At 42.5% G+C, this 16158-nt stretch overlaps 1 protein-coding gene and 1 long non-coding RNA gene across 4 annotated transcripts in view; one reads left to right on the forward strand and one right to left on the reverse strand.

The window, feature by feature from the left end:
- Positions 1-274: 274 nt before the first annotated feature.
- On the reverse strand, positions 275-4487 carry LOC140655362 (uncharacterized). Of its 3 annotated transcripts, none has more exons than XR_012043752.1 (4): positions 4048-4487; positions 2414-2552; positions 1763-1846; positions 275-559 (listed from the first exon to the last, which is right to left on the reverse strand). It is a non-coding gene; the product is annotated as an uncharacterized lncRNA (long non-coding RNA). The 3 variants fall into 3 exon arrangements; XR_012043754.1 differs by lacking the exon at positions 4048-4487 and adding an exon at positions 3643-3873; XR_012043753.1 differs by lacking the exon at positions 4048-4487 and adding an exon at positions 3262-3873.
- The window catches only part of FHIP2A (FHF complex subunit HOOK interacting protein 2A), a 35121-nt gene continuing 22845 nt past the window's right edge, over positions 3883-16158 (forward strand). Inside the window, exons 1-3 of the mRNA XM_072869775.1 lie at positions 3883-4165; positions 12220-12298; positions 14241-14410. Of these exons, the coding sequence (XP_072725876.1) occupies positions 4121-4165; positions 12220-12298; positions 14241-14410 (294 nt within the window). The 5' untranslated portion in view covers positions 3883-4120. The remainder of the gene's footprint in view (positions 4166-12219; positions 12299-14240; positions 14411-16158) is intronic.

Raw genomic sequence — 16158 nt, forward strand, 5'->3', positions numbered from 1 at the left:
GCAGGATCAGGAAATGCCTGAAAACGGGATTTAAAGAAATACTGCATGAACTGATTACAAGGTGCTACTAGCGAATCAGGAAGGAGGGAGGTGTTGCATGCAGCTGAGAGCACAGACAACCAGAAAATTCATGATGGAAAATGACAGCAAACAGAAGCACATATGATACTACATATAAGACACTGATTAAACCTGGGAGAAGCATAGTTTGGACTTCAGTCCCACTGTATGCTCTTTGGTATCCAATGCACAGAATGCTTGCTTTCTACAATAATGCCCAGAATCAGAAAGGTATGAAGATGATTTTAAACATCTCTTTAGCCCTCCTCAAAAGCAGAGATCATGCTGAGCCACTAACGCTTCATTCTTTATTTCATCCAAGTAGTCACTGAAAACATAGATGTCAATCTGGTTATTATAAACACAATAAATTCCTGCGCAGAATATAAACAGATATTACACGTAGCTCTACTAGCATGTTTTCATTCTGGGGTACAAAAATGTACCTTCCAAATCCTCAACCTCTCTGAAGCAAAAGTCCAGACTGCAGGAAGTTCTTCTGTAATGTAGACAAATACATCCATTAGAGACTGGCCTGGTGCCATCAATCTAAACAGCAGAGAGATTTTCAGATAGAAAGGCTAGCACATTATCTCACTGTCTCACTCCATTTAAATTGATTTAATCTAGACAATTTCATTAATTTGCAAAGAGAAAAGTTCCCAAAAGCTCTATCAATTAAAATAGCCTCACTTTCAAGCTGTGTCCTAACTCACATTCAAGCAAAACACTAACTCACTGCATGTGCCACCCCAAAAAAAGAACTACCTTGCCAAAAAAAAAACCAACCCCAAACCAGCAGAACTCTGCTCTCAAGAGTATTAAAATAGGTAGTAATACTTGTGTTTATTTCCGTGGAAACAACATCAAGCATGAGCAGGTGAAGATGTATTGTTGCATATGACATGACATTGGTAGCCTGTCCATAACTGAGGCCTCTCCAATTGAATCATCTCCAACGAGAACAAGAAGTACCCAAACAGAATGTAACCTCAGCTGAGTTCTTTTGCACTGAGACTGGTGAAATAATTTTTCCATTAGTTTCCAGTGATTTGCATTACTACTGGTCTGCCGGTATTTATCTAATATTCCCAGCAGTGAGAAATACCTCCATATGCTTGAGAAATTTGAGACTAATTTAAAAGAGCATAAAAAACCCCATATCTACAATTTGCAACATGTATAAGCACCACAGACTGGATTCTGCAGTATGGCTACAAATTCAAGCTCAATATATTGGCAAGTAAATGCAAGGTTATTTGCAGAGACTCAATTTGTTTAATAAGCTTAGGGATAATCACATAATTGTGATATTTTCTTTGTTTCCTTTACTGCAAGGCATTTCATATTGAGGAGTCCTAATAAGTCACTTTTACAACTCAAACCTGAATTCCAACCAGAATGAAATGTTCTGTTTTAAAAAAAATGTTTTTATATACATCAGGCGCTCTTAGAATAATATGAGGCCCTCAAGCATTAGAAAAGGTTTACCTCACCATCTGTGAAGAGGTGACTTATGATTTCATAAATTGTGAAGTACACTTAGGAATACTCTCACTGTTATAAAACTGTCTCCTTTTATATCTTCATGATACCTTACTGTTTCCTTATTCATTCTGCTGCTCAGAGATGGGAAGGCCCAGGCACACCCAAAAGACATTTTTGCAAACACAAATGGATTGCAAAGAGCATTTGAAATTACCATGTTCTCTTAGACACCTTAATCAAGGACGTGTGACTTAAATCCACATTTTCTTCAGAAATGATGCAGGCTCCAAAACGGTATCTACGGTGAGAGAATGGGAAGGTCCCCATTAAGACAGTAAACACCCTCACACTGATGGGAGAAAAGCTGCACTACTACTCAGTCCACTTGCTGACAACATGTTTGCATGCAAACCTGAACTCATCATTTGTTTTTCTTTTCTTAATGAAAGCAATACAAACCTGCAATATAAACCATACAAGCAGGCTGGATGTAGCCCCTGAGCTGTACTTATAATATAAATAAAAATAAATATAAGTATTTACATATAAAAATATACATAAATATTAATAATAATCTGGATGTATTGCAAAACTATAGCAGACACCACTTAAATTCATCTGAAGAAGGGTTTGCCTCCTACAGCACACTTTAAAAGTCTAATAGAACTTTCTATGTTAAATCATAGAAGATAGACACCTTCCAAATGCAGAGTCCATCCAGTTAATAATTACCTAAATGCAGAGATGGTACATATGTTTCATCACATGCCTACCCACATAGAAAATTTACATTTCCTAAGAACATCTATAGAATATAACTTGACGAACCCCCAATAAGCAGATTTTTTTAAAAAAACATAATTACCTTTTAAATTTATGTTATTTGATATGTCTGGATTTTGATAAGAAAATAGCTAGCTCTGCTCCTTAGCCACTTCAGCAAAGGTGTCCACATACAACTAGTATTTACTTCCACACAGTACTTGTACTGTAGCTTTCCATGCCTGCAAAGAATGGAGGTAGTAACAACAATCAGTACAGCAGAATCATTAGTAAGACTTAATCACAAGACCAACAGTCATAGTCAGACTTCCCAAATGACACAAGTTAAAACACAGCAGTTAAACAGTAGTTTTGTCCTGTCTTTTGATTCGTCTCTCTCTGCTTGCTCCGAGCATATGAAGAAGTCGGTATTCATTCATCTCCAAAAATTAATGAGAAAGTTCTTCTCCATTTGGTACTACAGGTTCTCTTCCCTTTCCCATACTGGTCTGTCACGTTTCCAACATTTCCCTCTGCTCCCACAGTGCCAAATCAATCCTGTTCCCCTACTTCCATTTGCTCAGCACCCAAACACTATCCCATGAATTGTAGCTGTTCCCAAAACATCATACCGCCCACCAGCTACATCTATAACCTCTGCTCACCCCATACCTCTGCCTTTCCTGTGGCATGCAAAAATGGCAGGGGTGATCTTTTTCTCTGACGTATTTGACTTGGAGGTGAAATAAAGCCCTCTTTGTCTCCTTCAAAGCTCTGGGGAAAAAAACAGCAGTGAAACAGGTAATGTGCACTGCCACAAGCCCTCTCATGCTGTGGTACACTGCAAGGCCCAGAAGGACCGCAGTCAGCCAGGACCATGCCACCAGCTCCACCGGCCTCTCACCCAGGAGCAACAAGATGTCGCTGACTTTCTGAGCTTATCACCCTTACACTGTTTTGTGGAGAGCCGGGCATTTCATTGTTTCCCTGAGGACCTCACAGTCCCTGCAGACGGTGACAGATCCCAACTGTCCAGGCAGACAGTAAGCCTTCAGCCGCCCACGCCAGGGCTGCTCCTCATGTGTGCCATGCTGGCAGGCACGGCTGGAGGTGGCTGTCTCCCAGCCCTCACGAAGCAGCGCGGCACATGGAGAGCCAGAGACCTTTGTCGGAGCCTGATGGCAGGCCTCTGGGCACGGAGACGGGGGTGGTGGGCGCCCCTTCCCCCTCGCCCCCCTGCCCGGGAGTTGCCGCAGAGGCGGGGGGCTGGCTCGGGGCACCCAGAGCTCGTTGCCCGCTCCCACCCCCGGCCGTGTCCCCCACTGCCCGCACCCTGCGGGCCGGCGGAGGGTCCCTGCCCTGGGCAGGCCCGGCACAAGCGGCTCGGTTCGATCGACAATGCCAGGGGCCCGGCCGGCGGCGTCTCCGCCCGGGCGGGAGGACGGCGCTCTCGCCTGCCCAGGCCCGCGGATCAGGCCGCCCCGGGCGGAGCGGGACTGGCTGGGCCGGGCCCGGCCGGACGGCCCGGCCGGGCCTCCCCGCGGCGCGGCTGGCTGCGTGCGGGGGGTGGCGGCCCCTGCAGGCCGCGCCGGGGCGGACACCCGGCGCCTCGGCAGCCGGCGCCGCAGCCCGGCGGTGTCAGTGCCACGGTGTCCGCCGGGGAGCGAGAGGCAGCGCCGGGGGCCGCCCGCCCGCCCGCCCGATCCCCGCGGCCAGGCCCCCGCATGCAGCCCTCACCCTGGAGCGGCGGCGGCGGATCGAGGAGCTCTCGCGGACCTCCCGGCAGCGGCTGCTCCAGTCGCGGGACAGGATGTTCTCCAAGTTCACCTCCATCCTGCAGCACGCCGTGGAGGCGGTAAGGCCGCCGGTGGGCCCGGCCACGCCGCGCCGGGGATGCAAGCCGGGCCTAGCCGCCGAGCGGGCCCCGCGGGGAGGAGCGGCGCGGGGCGGGGGGCTCAGCCCGCTCCCTAGGCTCGGCGCCCCTTCCCCGCCGCCTCCCCGCCTCCCCCGGGGCCTGCTGCAGGGGCAGGGCTGGCGGCGAGGGGCCCCGCCGAGCCGGCATATCCGCCGGCAGCCGCGGCCCTGCCGATCCCGGCTCGCCCCTGCCGCGGGGCAGGGAGGCGGTGGCCGAGCTGGCCCGGGCGGGCCACGGCCAGCGGCGGGCCCCGCGCCGTGCCCGGGAAGGGAGCGAATTGCCCCAGCGCGGGCCGCAGGCGGCCGGGGCTGTCGAGAGCCGGAGATGCCGGGCGAGGAGGGAGCGGCTGCTGCCCGGGGCTCCGCGGCGGGCCCCGGCGGTCCCGGCACAGCCCCCTCGGCCCGCGGGAGCAGCCTGCGGGCTGTCACCGCCGGTAACGTGCCTTCCTGGTAGGCCCCGGTGCCCCGCGCCGGGCGTGAGGGCAGCCCTTACCCGGCCCGGCCCGGCCGCTCTCTGCGAAAGGAGGTGAATTCAAGAAACTCCTCAGGATTTTCTTCCTGTCGTGGCCGTCTCCGGTGCTTTTGTCTGACGTTTTCATCCCTGGTATCTTTTTTTAATTGGGTAGGGTGGAAGGGGAGGCCGAGGGGACCGGGGGTTGTGTATGTTCAGTTAGATTTCATCATGGAGCCTCACACATCTGTGCCCATCGCTGCGCTGGGGAGAGGAAAGCAGCAGGGCCTATCTCTGAAGCTGCCATTTCTGTAGGCTGCGTTCGGTTGCCTGCGTATCAGGACTTGTTTACTGTCTACACGATTTAGTTTTGTTTGGTTTTCGGTGAGGTGGGGTCCTGGTAGCAATGTCTCTGGCTTTCAGCACCTTTCTCAGTAGCCAAGACACCTATGAGACTTGAGTTTGAAGAGGTGCATCTTTGGTTAGGTGCTAAATACTGGCAGTGAAATACTGCTTGAAGTGAAGGTGGAAAGTGTTGAAGGAAGATGGTTCAAATGGTTGAGAAAAGAGCCTGCATGCCAAATCCTACCTCATGTGAGGGGCACCCTTTGTGTATTAATGTACGCCTCGATGCTGCAAATACTTAAGCATGTGCTTGACTTTATGTGTGCCTGTGGTTCTGCAGTCTTTAGCAGGACTATTCAGGTTTTAAAGTTAAGCATGTATTAATTAATTGCAGGTTCCTAGTTTGCTCTTTTAGTGGTAGAGTAGCAATTGGAAAGCAATGTTTTAAATAATGATGAAACGACTTACTTGAAAACTCTCTATGACCACATATGAATGGCTTCAATAGACACTGCTTTCATTGGAGGAGAAACAGAAATTAGTGGCTGCCTGACTAAAGAAATCTTATTACGGTGAGCTGTGCCACATTTTGAATAAGAGTGGATGACTGAGAGATGCAGGAGTGGAGGAGAAGTTATTCTTTCAGGGCTACCGATTCAAGATAGCTATTAAAAGTTACTCCTAGAAGGTCATTTACATTACTGATATGTACAAAAAATAAACAAAAAGAACTGAATTTATTTGAGATCCATAAAAAACTAGGAAAAAATGAATGAGTTGAATGGAAGAGGGGAAAAGTAGAGATAATAGGGACTAGATGATCTTTTTTAATTAAAAAAAAAACCCCAAACCAGAAACAGATTGATAACATCATTTTGCAAATGGCTGCTATCAAACAATAGGCTATATGTCCTTGCTCAGCTCTGGTGTCCCTTTTAGAATTGCCTCATCCTGCTAACACCACTGTGATGGATCTCCTGATAATAAATACTGCACTAAACTGCATTTACAGGGTTATGGCAAATACCGAGCACCATGTGCTAGGAATGAAACATGGAATCACAAAAGCAAGAGGATATTAAGAGTGTTTCTTACTTTATCTAGGAAGTTTGACCCACTAATTCAAAGACAGAACTGAGAAATAGAAACTTTTAACCTGTTTTGGGGCTGTATGGGACTTTAAAGCATTGTTTCGTTCTCTCTTTAACAAAAGTATGTGGGCTACTTAGGTTTCCTACTCTGAAAATGAAAACTGGTGTAAATCCTAAATATTAGATAAGTCCACCTTGATGCTGCCTGTTGTTTTCAGAACCTAGAGAATTCGGAGCATCATTTTTACTTGCTGTTATTGCTGCGAAGCAAGTATAGCTGGTGCAGCCTCAAGTGGACTGTGTTTCAGCCCTGAATATCAGCAACAGAACTGGTAACTAAGATATAAATTCTCAAAGGTTTTTGGGTGCCTGCCTCCCAGAGGAATTCAGTTGCAGCTGAACGGTTTTCAGCTGAGCTGGACACTTAAATACACTTGAAGTGCCTAGGCTTAGCTTTCATCAGTAGGACTACTTTAAATCAGAATTGCTCGGGTAGCCCTTCTCCCCTGTTGTTTCTCCTGCACATCACTTATGTAATGCTCCTGTCCTGCCTCAGGGCCTGTAGGCCTGCAGACGTTAGAGAGATGCATTTAAATAGTAAGAGTTCCTATGTTATTAGATAATTGTTGTTATCTTACCCTCAATATGCCATTTCTCTGAACTATGACGAGGAGTTCCAAAGGTTGACAGTCTAATACACATAGGAATATTTGCCTTCCACTTGTTGTGAGTGTACCGCTCTTTAATTGACTGCCTTCATGACAGGACTGTGATGAGGCAAACATAAGGGACCAGTTGCTTTTTATTAATATTTTTTCTTACCTTGATTAACTCATAACTTTCAGTCTTTTCTGCCTAAATTGTCCAATTGTGTGAAATCATATTCCTGATTTTCATTACAACTCTAGCCTAATTTTTGCTACCTCTTACCATGTGTCAATCTTGCCAGTATTTTAGATATTTTTGCCCTTTCAGGATTTCTCTGCAGCATCCAGATGAGCAAGCACCACTGTGGTATTGTCTGACAGAGCATCCTTAAATTGGGTTGAGTGGGTCTGCAGTCTGCAGTCTTTGCTCTGTTACCTTACTTCAGGGCAGAATAGAAATGTTGTTGCTTTATGGGGTTAGTATTAATGGATCTGTGACAGTTTATGTATGGCTTGTCCCCAAGATGTTTTCTCTTTGCCATGCATTTCTGGTATACTTTGTCCCAAACATATTCCAGGAGTGCTACATTCTCAGCAACATACAAAATGTAGTGTACAATAACAAAGCAGCAAGTTAGACTTATTTTTTCTCTTATCTTGTGCTCTTCACTCATGTTTCCCTAGACAAAATAGCTTGTCTGTAAAGTGGTCACTCGGTGTTCAAAGGACTTTTGTTTGTGTTTGATCTGGGCTTTCAGGAGGTGTTTCATCTTAACAGTGAACTCAAAAGGATGTTTTTGAGCTGTGTACCTTGAGCAGGAAAAATATTATTTTGGTTGTTTTGAATTTTGCAATTTGCTATCAAACAAGATTATTTGTATCACACTTTTAGTGTCTGGGAGTGAATTTAGATTTCGGTGTCTGCTGCACATTTTTGGGACTGCTCTCTACCAACCTATTATTCCACTGTATCTCTTATATTGGTACCTTAAGGTGCTTTTAAGTAGCTTATTTTCTGTTTGTGTTTTGAGGCAAAACTGAGCTTTGAAAGAAATTGAGTCACTTGCTACAGGTACTGCTCCAAAATAATTAACTGCATAACTGCTCAGAACAAGATCTGTTCTTCTTGAACCCACTTTATTTGATGTAATGACCTCACTTTACTGATTGTTTTAACATTGTGCTCCTATTAACAAATTCTGATGGTGAAATTTAATGCATGGCTTGCGAGCATGTGCAGTCTTAATTTTATACTTGAAAGCAGTGACCGTTATAAACTCTGTGCGTTCACCAGCTGAAGAAATAAAGTAAACCTTCAAGCATTAGTCCTTTTTCAGATTTTCCCTCAGGGCAAACCTTCACAGTAGTAAAGTAGTAAGATCGAAGAAAAACATCGAGTGACTGCTGTAGTTTTCCTTGTTTCAGTCAGGGGAGTTTGCATGCACTTCCCCTTCGTTTCTCTTTGGCCCAGTTCCACTTTCTTTTTCTGACCAGACAGTACCTGTTATTCTTTTATACAGTGTTTTCTTTACTTGGTGAACTTGTCCAAAAGATACTGCAGGATATCACCAGCTTCGGTTGTTTCCGTTCTTTTCAGTATTGAATTGCACTTCTGAAAAGCATACACAAAAACTATGACAACAATTTTTAAATGCACAAAGGAATTGCTGTTAAGTACTGAATATTGATAGGTTTATTTGCTCTTGACATTATTTTTTTTCCTGCCTAAACACAAATTCTATATACTTTTGAAAACTACGTGGAATTGTATTTTGGACAGATTTTATAACGAGCAGACTATAGTTCTGGTCAAAGATCTATAGTTCTCCTGAGAACAGCACTTTTCCTGGAAGGAGTGGGGTTCAATCATTAGTAACATATTGTCACCAGAATGATAAGGCAGCATGTGTTAAGTTTAGCTTGTAAATGAGAACACTCGCTCGCTCACTCCCAGGAAGCTCGGCTGCTGGAGTTGGGGACCAGATGGAAGAGCTAATCAATGTCTGGTTTTTAGTAGTGTTCAGTGAGTTTTGGCTATTGGATATACCAACACCCACACCTCAATCTTTAAGGTGTTGGGTTTTTTTCTTGAAAGGAGGAGAACTTCAATTTGAGATTAGGAATCGATAGGTCAAAATTAGTAAGAACATATGTGATTACATCAAAATGAATTATAACTGTGAGAAATAACTGCACTTTTAAGGTAATTCCTTCAAATTAGACAAATAGCAGCAATTAATGGCCTTCACAATGAATTTTGTTCTGCTTCAGTATCTTTATACAAGTATGCGTACTTTTACAAAAGAGTGATTTTTCAGATTGGCAACTATAACATATATTTCATCTCCGCTGGTAGCTAATAATTCATCCTAAAATAGAAACTACAACTTCATCCTAGAATTACCTGCCCTAGTAGGGTTAAAGCATGTCAATCAAGTGTTTGGGAGCTTACATTTTCCTAATACTTTCCAGTGCTGGGCTTTGTGTATAAGCTGGTATCTTAGTCTTGGTCCTTACTTTGATTTTGTGTCTGAATAACTAAGTTAAGAGGGTTGGGGTTTTTTTTCATTTTTTTGTCAGTAAAACACTTCTCTCCGAATAATACATAGCATTGCTGGAGTTACATCTCTGTTAAATATTCCCTGGAACAGCTGTGCTGTAAAAAGCAGATTTATACTAGGTCCATCTGTGGTGGGAAGAGGAATTTGGGGGTGGGAGTATTTGGGGGTAGGGGTACTTTAGCTGAACAAGTAAAGAAGTACATTTTTTCTATATTGTTAGGAGTTGCTGAGTCTGGTAGCCCAGTGCAGGCGAAGCTGCCACAGGTCTATATCACCAGGTCCTGTTGGTGGCAAGTTGATCGTATATTCCCAATAGGCATGCATGTACACATGCACAGGTGCACACACATGCTAATGGTATCTCTGTTTGGTATCTCTGTCTTGCAGTCCTCAATCAGAGAAGACTCTGTGAAATCACTGAGTATTTTAATTAAAAAGGGCAGGACCTGTCCCTGAATTACCTCTTCACCTCTGAGAGGAGTCCCTGGAGGCGTTTGTTGGGAGGGAGAATGTCTATATCCACAGTCCTCTCCTGCGGTGGATAAATTATTGACAGTGCTGAGAAGTGAAATCCTTTTCCTGGCACTGCTCAGAGGCACTAAATTCATCTTGAGGCAGATGAGGCTAGAAGAAGTAGAGAGGAAAATCACATCAGTCAAGGATAAATCTTTAATGTTATCTATCATCTGTTACTTTGGAAATAGAGCGGTCTGAAAGGCCTGGTATTCCTCAGAAGTGATCTCTGTGCCATTCATCAGCCAGAGTTGAGTTTTCGGTATAGTTTTATTGAAGAAAGATGCAAAATGATCATTACATTGCTTGAAATACACATCTACGTGTGACATATGAAGCATGATGCAAAATATCGTGTGCTCAGTCTTCAGTTTGTTCAGTTATTCTTCTGAATTTCAATAACCTAGTAAACTTCATAGTAAAATAAACTAGTTTTGTCCAGTGTGCCATGTCCTGATATTTATTCTGTGGTAGCTGGTGTGCTAAAGTGCTACTCTCAGTGCCCAGCTGCAGAAATATGGAAGACTTAATGAGTCCACAGACTGTCAGGGGATGGATAAGCAATGTAAGTTTGACTTCCTAGTTGCCATTTGTGAGGGCACATTTCCACACAGGATGCAGGCGTAGATAGTTACCAAGCACCACTACTTTTTTAAAGTCTTGTATTTCGAAGTCCTGTGTGTGAAGGTCATTAACAATTAGCATGCCACTTTCTTATAACGGCAGGCCATGCTGTCCATGTACTGGGCTTTACATCTTTACCAAGATAAAATTAAGTGTCATTAAATTCAAGGAAAAGAAAAGACTGATGTGGAAAACTTCCAAGGCTTTTTCAAAGAGACCAGCACTACCCAGTGAAGAGTATACAGATGTTTGAGCCCTGTGCTTCTGTTTGTCCAAGAGCTGAGGCAGCTCAGCACTTTTTAGGCCCTATGAGGAGACACTAGAGGAATTCAGTTATTAATCTCAAATGTGGTATCTGTAGCTTCTAAGGGGAAAACTTTTTCACTGTGAGAGTGGCTGAGCCCTGGCACAGGATCCTGGAGAGGTTGTGGAATCTCCATCCTTTGAGATATTCAAAAGCCATCTGGACATGAGTCCTGGGCAGCTGGCTCTAGGTGGCCGTGCTTGAGCAAGGGGGCTTGGACCAGATGACCTCCAGAGGTCCCTTCCGACCTCAGCCACTCTGTGATTCTGTGAAGGACTGGACTCCACGTCTTGTTGGGATGGTTCAACTCCTTATCCTTCCAAACCAGACACACCAATTTATGCATGGGATTCTTTCTGTTTGCTCACAGGTCTCATTGCTACCATCACATCAAGTGATAATCCTTTATTTCAGGATTGCCTATAAAAGAATGACTTGAGGACTTGATTGTCCAAAAAAAGCCTCAAGCAAGTAGGATTAGGCCTCAGTAACGACAGACCTTCATATGATCTGTTGAGTGGTGGGGGTTTTCCCTATAGGATTCCTGATTTTACGAGCTCTGAACATTTTATATTGTGGTCACAAATGCAGTGTTTGCCTCAACTCTCACTTTGGAGAGCAGAGTGGTACAATGATCGTGGTCCTTTTTTCACATGCTGCCTGTAGTATGGCAGTTGTTTGTGCCTGTGGTGTAATGGGCTGCAGAGCACCCGGTTCTCAAGCTTGGTGAAGAAGGAGCAATATGGATGTTGACTGGGTGGGAGGCTGTGTTTCATTCTTGCAGCATGTTATTCCTGGATGCCAGTCACGCCCAACCAGCCATCCCAAATTCCTCCAGAAAAGAAGAAACCTCATTTTCTTTCAGAAATGAAATAAGAAATGTATTTGTTAAAGAAAAAGAACAACCTATCAAGCTCTGGGGATGGGCCTGATGTGCAAAAAAAATTAAACAAGGATCTTTTAAAAGTTGCGGTTAACAGGAAAAAAAAGACATGTCAAAAACTGTATGAAGCAGCTAATAGGTATTTTTAAGGGAGCAGAGGGAGAGAGGAGAACAGAGCGTACAGAAAGGGAAGATGGCATCAAGAGCAGATGTAAAAGAACATTATTTTTTTCCTACAGAACAAAACTCTCAGATCTAAACAATTCAAACTTACATTTCTAGTGTTGCTTTGCTGTATGAGCAATTGCTTGTGTTGCTTCAAATAGATTGGTCATAGAGACATCACAGAGATTATTACTGATGTTCACAAGCTACGCAGTATGACATGGGGCTCATGCCATGAATAATGTATGTAGTCCTTGTTAAAGGTAAAAGAGCACAGAGTAGGAATTGTAGCACTAGTCTGCAGCGGTTTACTTCCAAGTATAAGGTAAAACACAATTTAATCTCTGAGGAAATATGTTTATTTCATTCCTAACTGGTTTTTGTTTGTTTTTGTTTTTTTTTCCCCCATAGCTCGCACCTTCCCTTCCATTACAAGAAGATTTCGTTTACCACTGGAAAGCAATCACCCATTACTACATAGAGACATCAGGTAAAAGAAGAAAACATTCTGGGTTTGTCTCTTTATTGTGAAAACTAGGATTCCCAATTTCAGTGTTGTTAAAAAGTAAAGATTAAGAAATAGTAAACTAAGTCATGTCTTGTCAAAATACCAACAATAATAATTAGTAATTAAAAATATTGTGTACCTCCATTCATCCCTTAAAAAGTAGGCATGAAAAACGATTGAGGGAAGGTCTTCTTTCCTGAGTACCATGTAGAGAATTGTACCTTTTCATGTCTGACTCAATTTCTGTCTTCACATATTCTGTTTAATCTAAACAGACAACTACAGAAATGTCCCTGCTATTAACCTTTTTATTGTTTTGCATCAGGGATTTTCATTCTATTTCCAAAATTTTAACATAAGTAATTTTGTGGTCATAGTTTTTACCAGACATATCTGAATTCTGTGTGCTCACTACTACGTATTTTTTCTTTAGTGTCTTGTCTCCATGAAAGGTATTTTCATAACAAAGCTCTGAAAAGTGAATTTGTGAGCAGATTTAGAACACATTTTATTAAAACTTATCTAGACCTTATTCAGTTCTAAAAAATGGGTATTCTGATGAAAAATGACTGTAGTTGCTTTTTCTTAAACTTTTCCCTGGTTTCCTATAGCAGCTATCCAACATTTACACTTTTAATTTTTGGTCCTAGTTATTGAACTAGTAAGTTTTAAAAGTGAATGTTACCATGCTTTCCTCAAGCTTATTAGTTCTGCATTTCTGCTAGAGTAGCTGTCGAATCTATGTTTGTGTCTGGAACTCGTGATCTTGTTTATATCAATATTTACTCTTACGAGCTGAAACTCGACCCTAGGTTCTAAATACCCATCTTTTGGAACGCTATGTGGTGTTTCCTAAGGTAGAAATGACGGTGGTAGGGGAAAACTGATACCTGTGATTATGTGGTGCAGCATAAAAGCTGACCTCTCTCCCAGACTTTAAAAAGTCTTGTGAAAAACAGGTTGCTACTCAGTGGGTATATTTCTGTCCTCTGCAGTGGGAGCAGAATTATGCCTAGGAAACTCAGGCAAAACACTCTAGGCTAACTGGAGGTTGTGGCAGAGACCAAAATCACTCTGATAAGGCAGTTTTCCTTTGTGAGTTTGTTGCCATTTTCATGCAAGTGACAGTTATTTTTAGATTATTGCATAAGAAGTAGTAACCATTTCCGTAGTGGGATATCTGTTCAAGTAGAATTTAGCTGAAAAAAATAAAAAGGAAAATCTCCATGTGTGGACGTGCTTTACAACGTGTTAATGCCAGCTCTTACTGCTAGTAGCATAAGTCCACAACAATTTCATGACTTTAGTATAATGAAATCAAGAGTGTCACCCTTTCCTTCATAAGGTTTGACAGAATGCTATCTTAATGCGGAAAGTATCAAAGACAAATCTAAAAACTTTTGAAGAATAAACAGCATAGAGTTTGGGGTTTCTTTGTTGTTACCATTAGAAAAAATATTTATTTAGTTATCTAGTTTGTAAAGGAACTGATCAGCTGCAAATTAAGCTGATCTTAGAGGCTGTTTATAGATTTCAGTATACTATGCGAAGAGGCAAGGAGGAAGTTATCAAGACAGGGTGGATACTGACCGGAAGATTGAGCGTTGAACCTTTCTCTCCCGAAGCTTCGTTTCTGGCTGTAAAAGTTTTCCTTTTTGACTGTGTAATTAATGCATGTTTTGAAATTTGACATTTCACTTTTTCCCCATTGCAAGATTAGATATCTGCCTAATGCATATTCCAGTTTACATTTCCAGATATGGTTCTGAAAATTTGATTTAAGACATGTTAAAAAAACTTACATACTATATATAAGATTCTTTAAATGAGTGGTCATGTTTTTAAATCTTAAATTTGGAACTGAACTTAAGAAAAGTGAGGACAATATTTTAATCATTCTTAATTGCACATCTCTTCTATTTAGATGACAAAGCTCCTGTGACTGATACCAACATACCTTCTCACCTGGAACAGATGTTGGATATTCTAGTTCAAGAAGAAAATGAGAGGGAATCAGGTGAAACAGGACCATGTATGGAATACTTGCTACATCACAAGATTTTGGAGACACTCTACACACTAGGAAAAGCTGATGTAGGTACTTCTCAGCAGAGCAGATTATCTTTTGTGTGAGCTCCTAATTGTAATAGGGACTGAAGTTCTACAGTAGATGGTAGTGTGGGACACTGAACTCTAGCAAATAGCTGTTAGCTTATGTTACAAATAACGGTCTTTTAGAAGTGTGATCAAAGTGAGACAACCAGTGAGATGCTGACTAGGCAGAACAGTGAGATTTGTTACTTACCGCTCTGATAATATTGACTGTGAAGCTAGAAGTAGGAGAAACATTTTTGTTCAGTCTAGAATTTTTCTGACTTCTACAAGACAGTATTATCCCTCTGTCTCCTTCAGTAAGTGTTGGGAGATTCTTGGGTGAAAAGTGCTGTATTAAATACAAATTTTGTTTAATTTTTCTGAATGTGATGCGTTATTGCTCAGAAAGACTTCCATGTCAGAAAGCATTAATTTAAGCTGATCCCCAGACAGCTTTCACATCCAAGTCTTTGGTATGAATGCAGCCCTTGGCAATGTTGTCTGGTTCTTCTCATGTCTGGTTTGTGGCACAAGTGAAATTAGCTTGATAGTCTTGGTGCATTCTTTTTGATATCTTTCTTGGCAGACTTATGAGCTGAAATGTATGGGGCTGGATGGATCGCAGGGTGAATTAATTTGGCAGCCCTTGTGCTAGAACTTTCTGTATCATGGTACAGATGCAGTTAGGAAAGCATGGTGTGTGCCGTTCCAAGGATAAGCAGAGCTCTCCATGGTTTCATTCTCCGTCAGCCTTTTACACATTGTCATGAGTTTTTAATCTGCTCAATTTTACATATATAGACAATGTAGGGTACTAGCTGTCAGAGACTGGGATGTTCCTTGCTCTGGAAGGACCAGAGCTCTACAATTCTTGTTACTATACCAGCTGTCCTACGATCAGGCTAAGATACCTGATATATTGAAAATCCTTGCTCAGAAATACAGCTCATTCAGTAATCTGTAAACTTTGTCAAGAAACCAAGATGAAACGGAGACATATGTGAAGCGGGTAGTTAGTAGTATGTTTCTAAGAGTTGAGAGAAGTCATTTTGCACTCATGCAAATATGCCTGTACAAGCAATTCTTACACAGCCTGTCTTTATACTTTGCCATTTGTGAGTTGATACATCTGAAGTAAACACACAGTGCAGTGCTTGCAAGATGTTGCAAAGATCTGTTGCAAAAAGAATAATATCCCTTCACAGCAATCACTTAGACTTACTACATTATTGTAGATGCACCCTGATGGTACACATTTTGCTATTCTTTTCAATGGATTGCTTGACAGCTCAGTGATAATGAGGGATTAATAATCGAGGGATAATTACCTTGGAAGGAGAACCAGGTTAGGCAGTTGTCATTCCTGGCTGTTGCCACCCATGCTCCATTCACCTATGCATTGAACCATATGAGGGAAATGATGTGGGTTAAAATTAACCTATGGAATAACAGCATTTATTAACATGATAGAACACGTTAGAGTCAGGGGGGATTTAGCTAGAAACAAAGGTACATAAAGAACCACGAGCCATCAGATGTCATGCAGATAGGAAACTACTTTCATGTGACATGGAGCATGAGGGACAGTAGAACATGTGATTTATATTCTGCTGAATCTCAGGGAAAACAACAGCTTTCTCTTGTCCTGGAACATCTGTGCGTTTATAGACACTTTATCTGTCTAAGGTTAATTGCTCATGAATTTAAAAAACCTTTTGTAGACATTAAGATGTTTATAGTTTATCATC

The sequence above is a fragment of the Ciconia boyciana genome, chromosome 8 (assembly GCF_034638445.1).
Source record: "Ciconia boyciana chromosome 8, ASM3463844v1, whole genome shotgun sequence".
NCBI classification, from domain to species: domain Eukaryota; kingdom Metazoa; phylum Chordata; class Aves; order Ciconiiformes; family Ciconiidae; genus Ciconia; species Ciconia boyciana.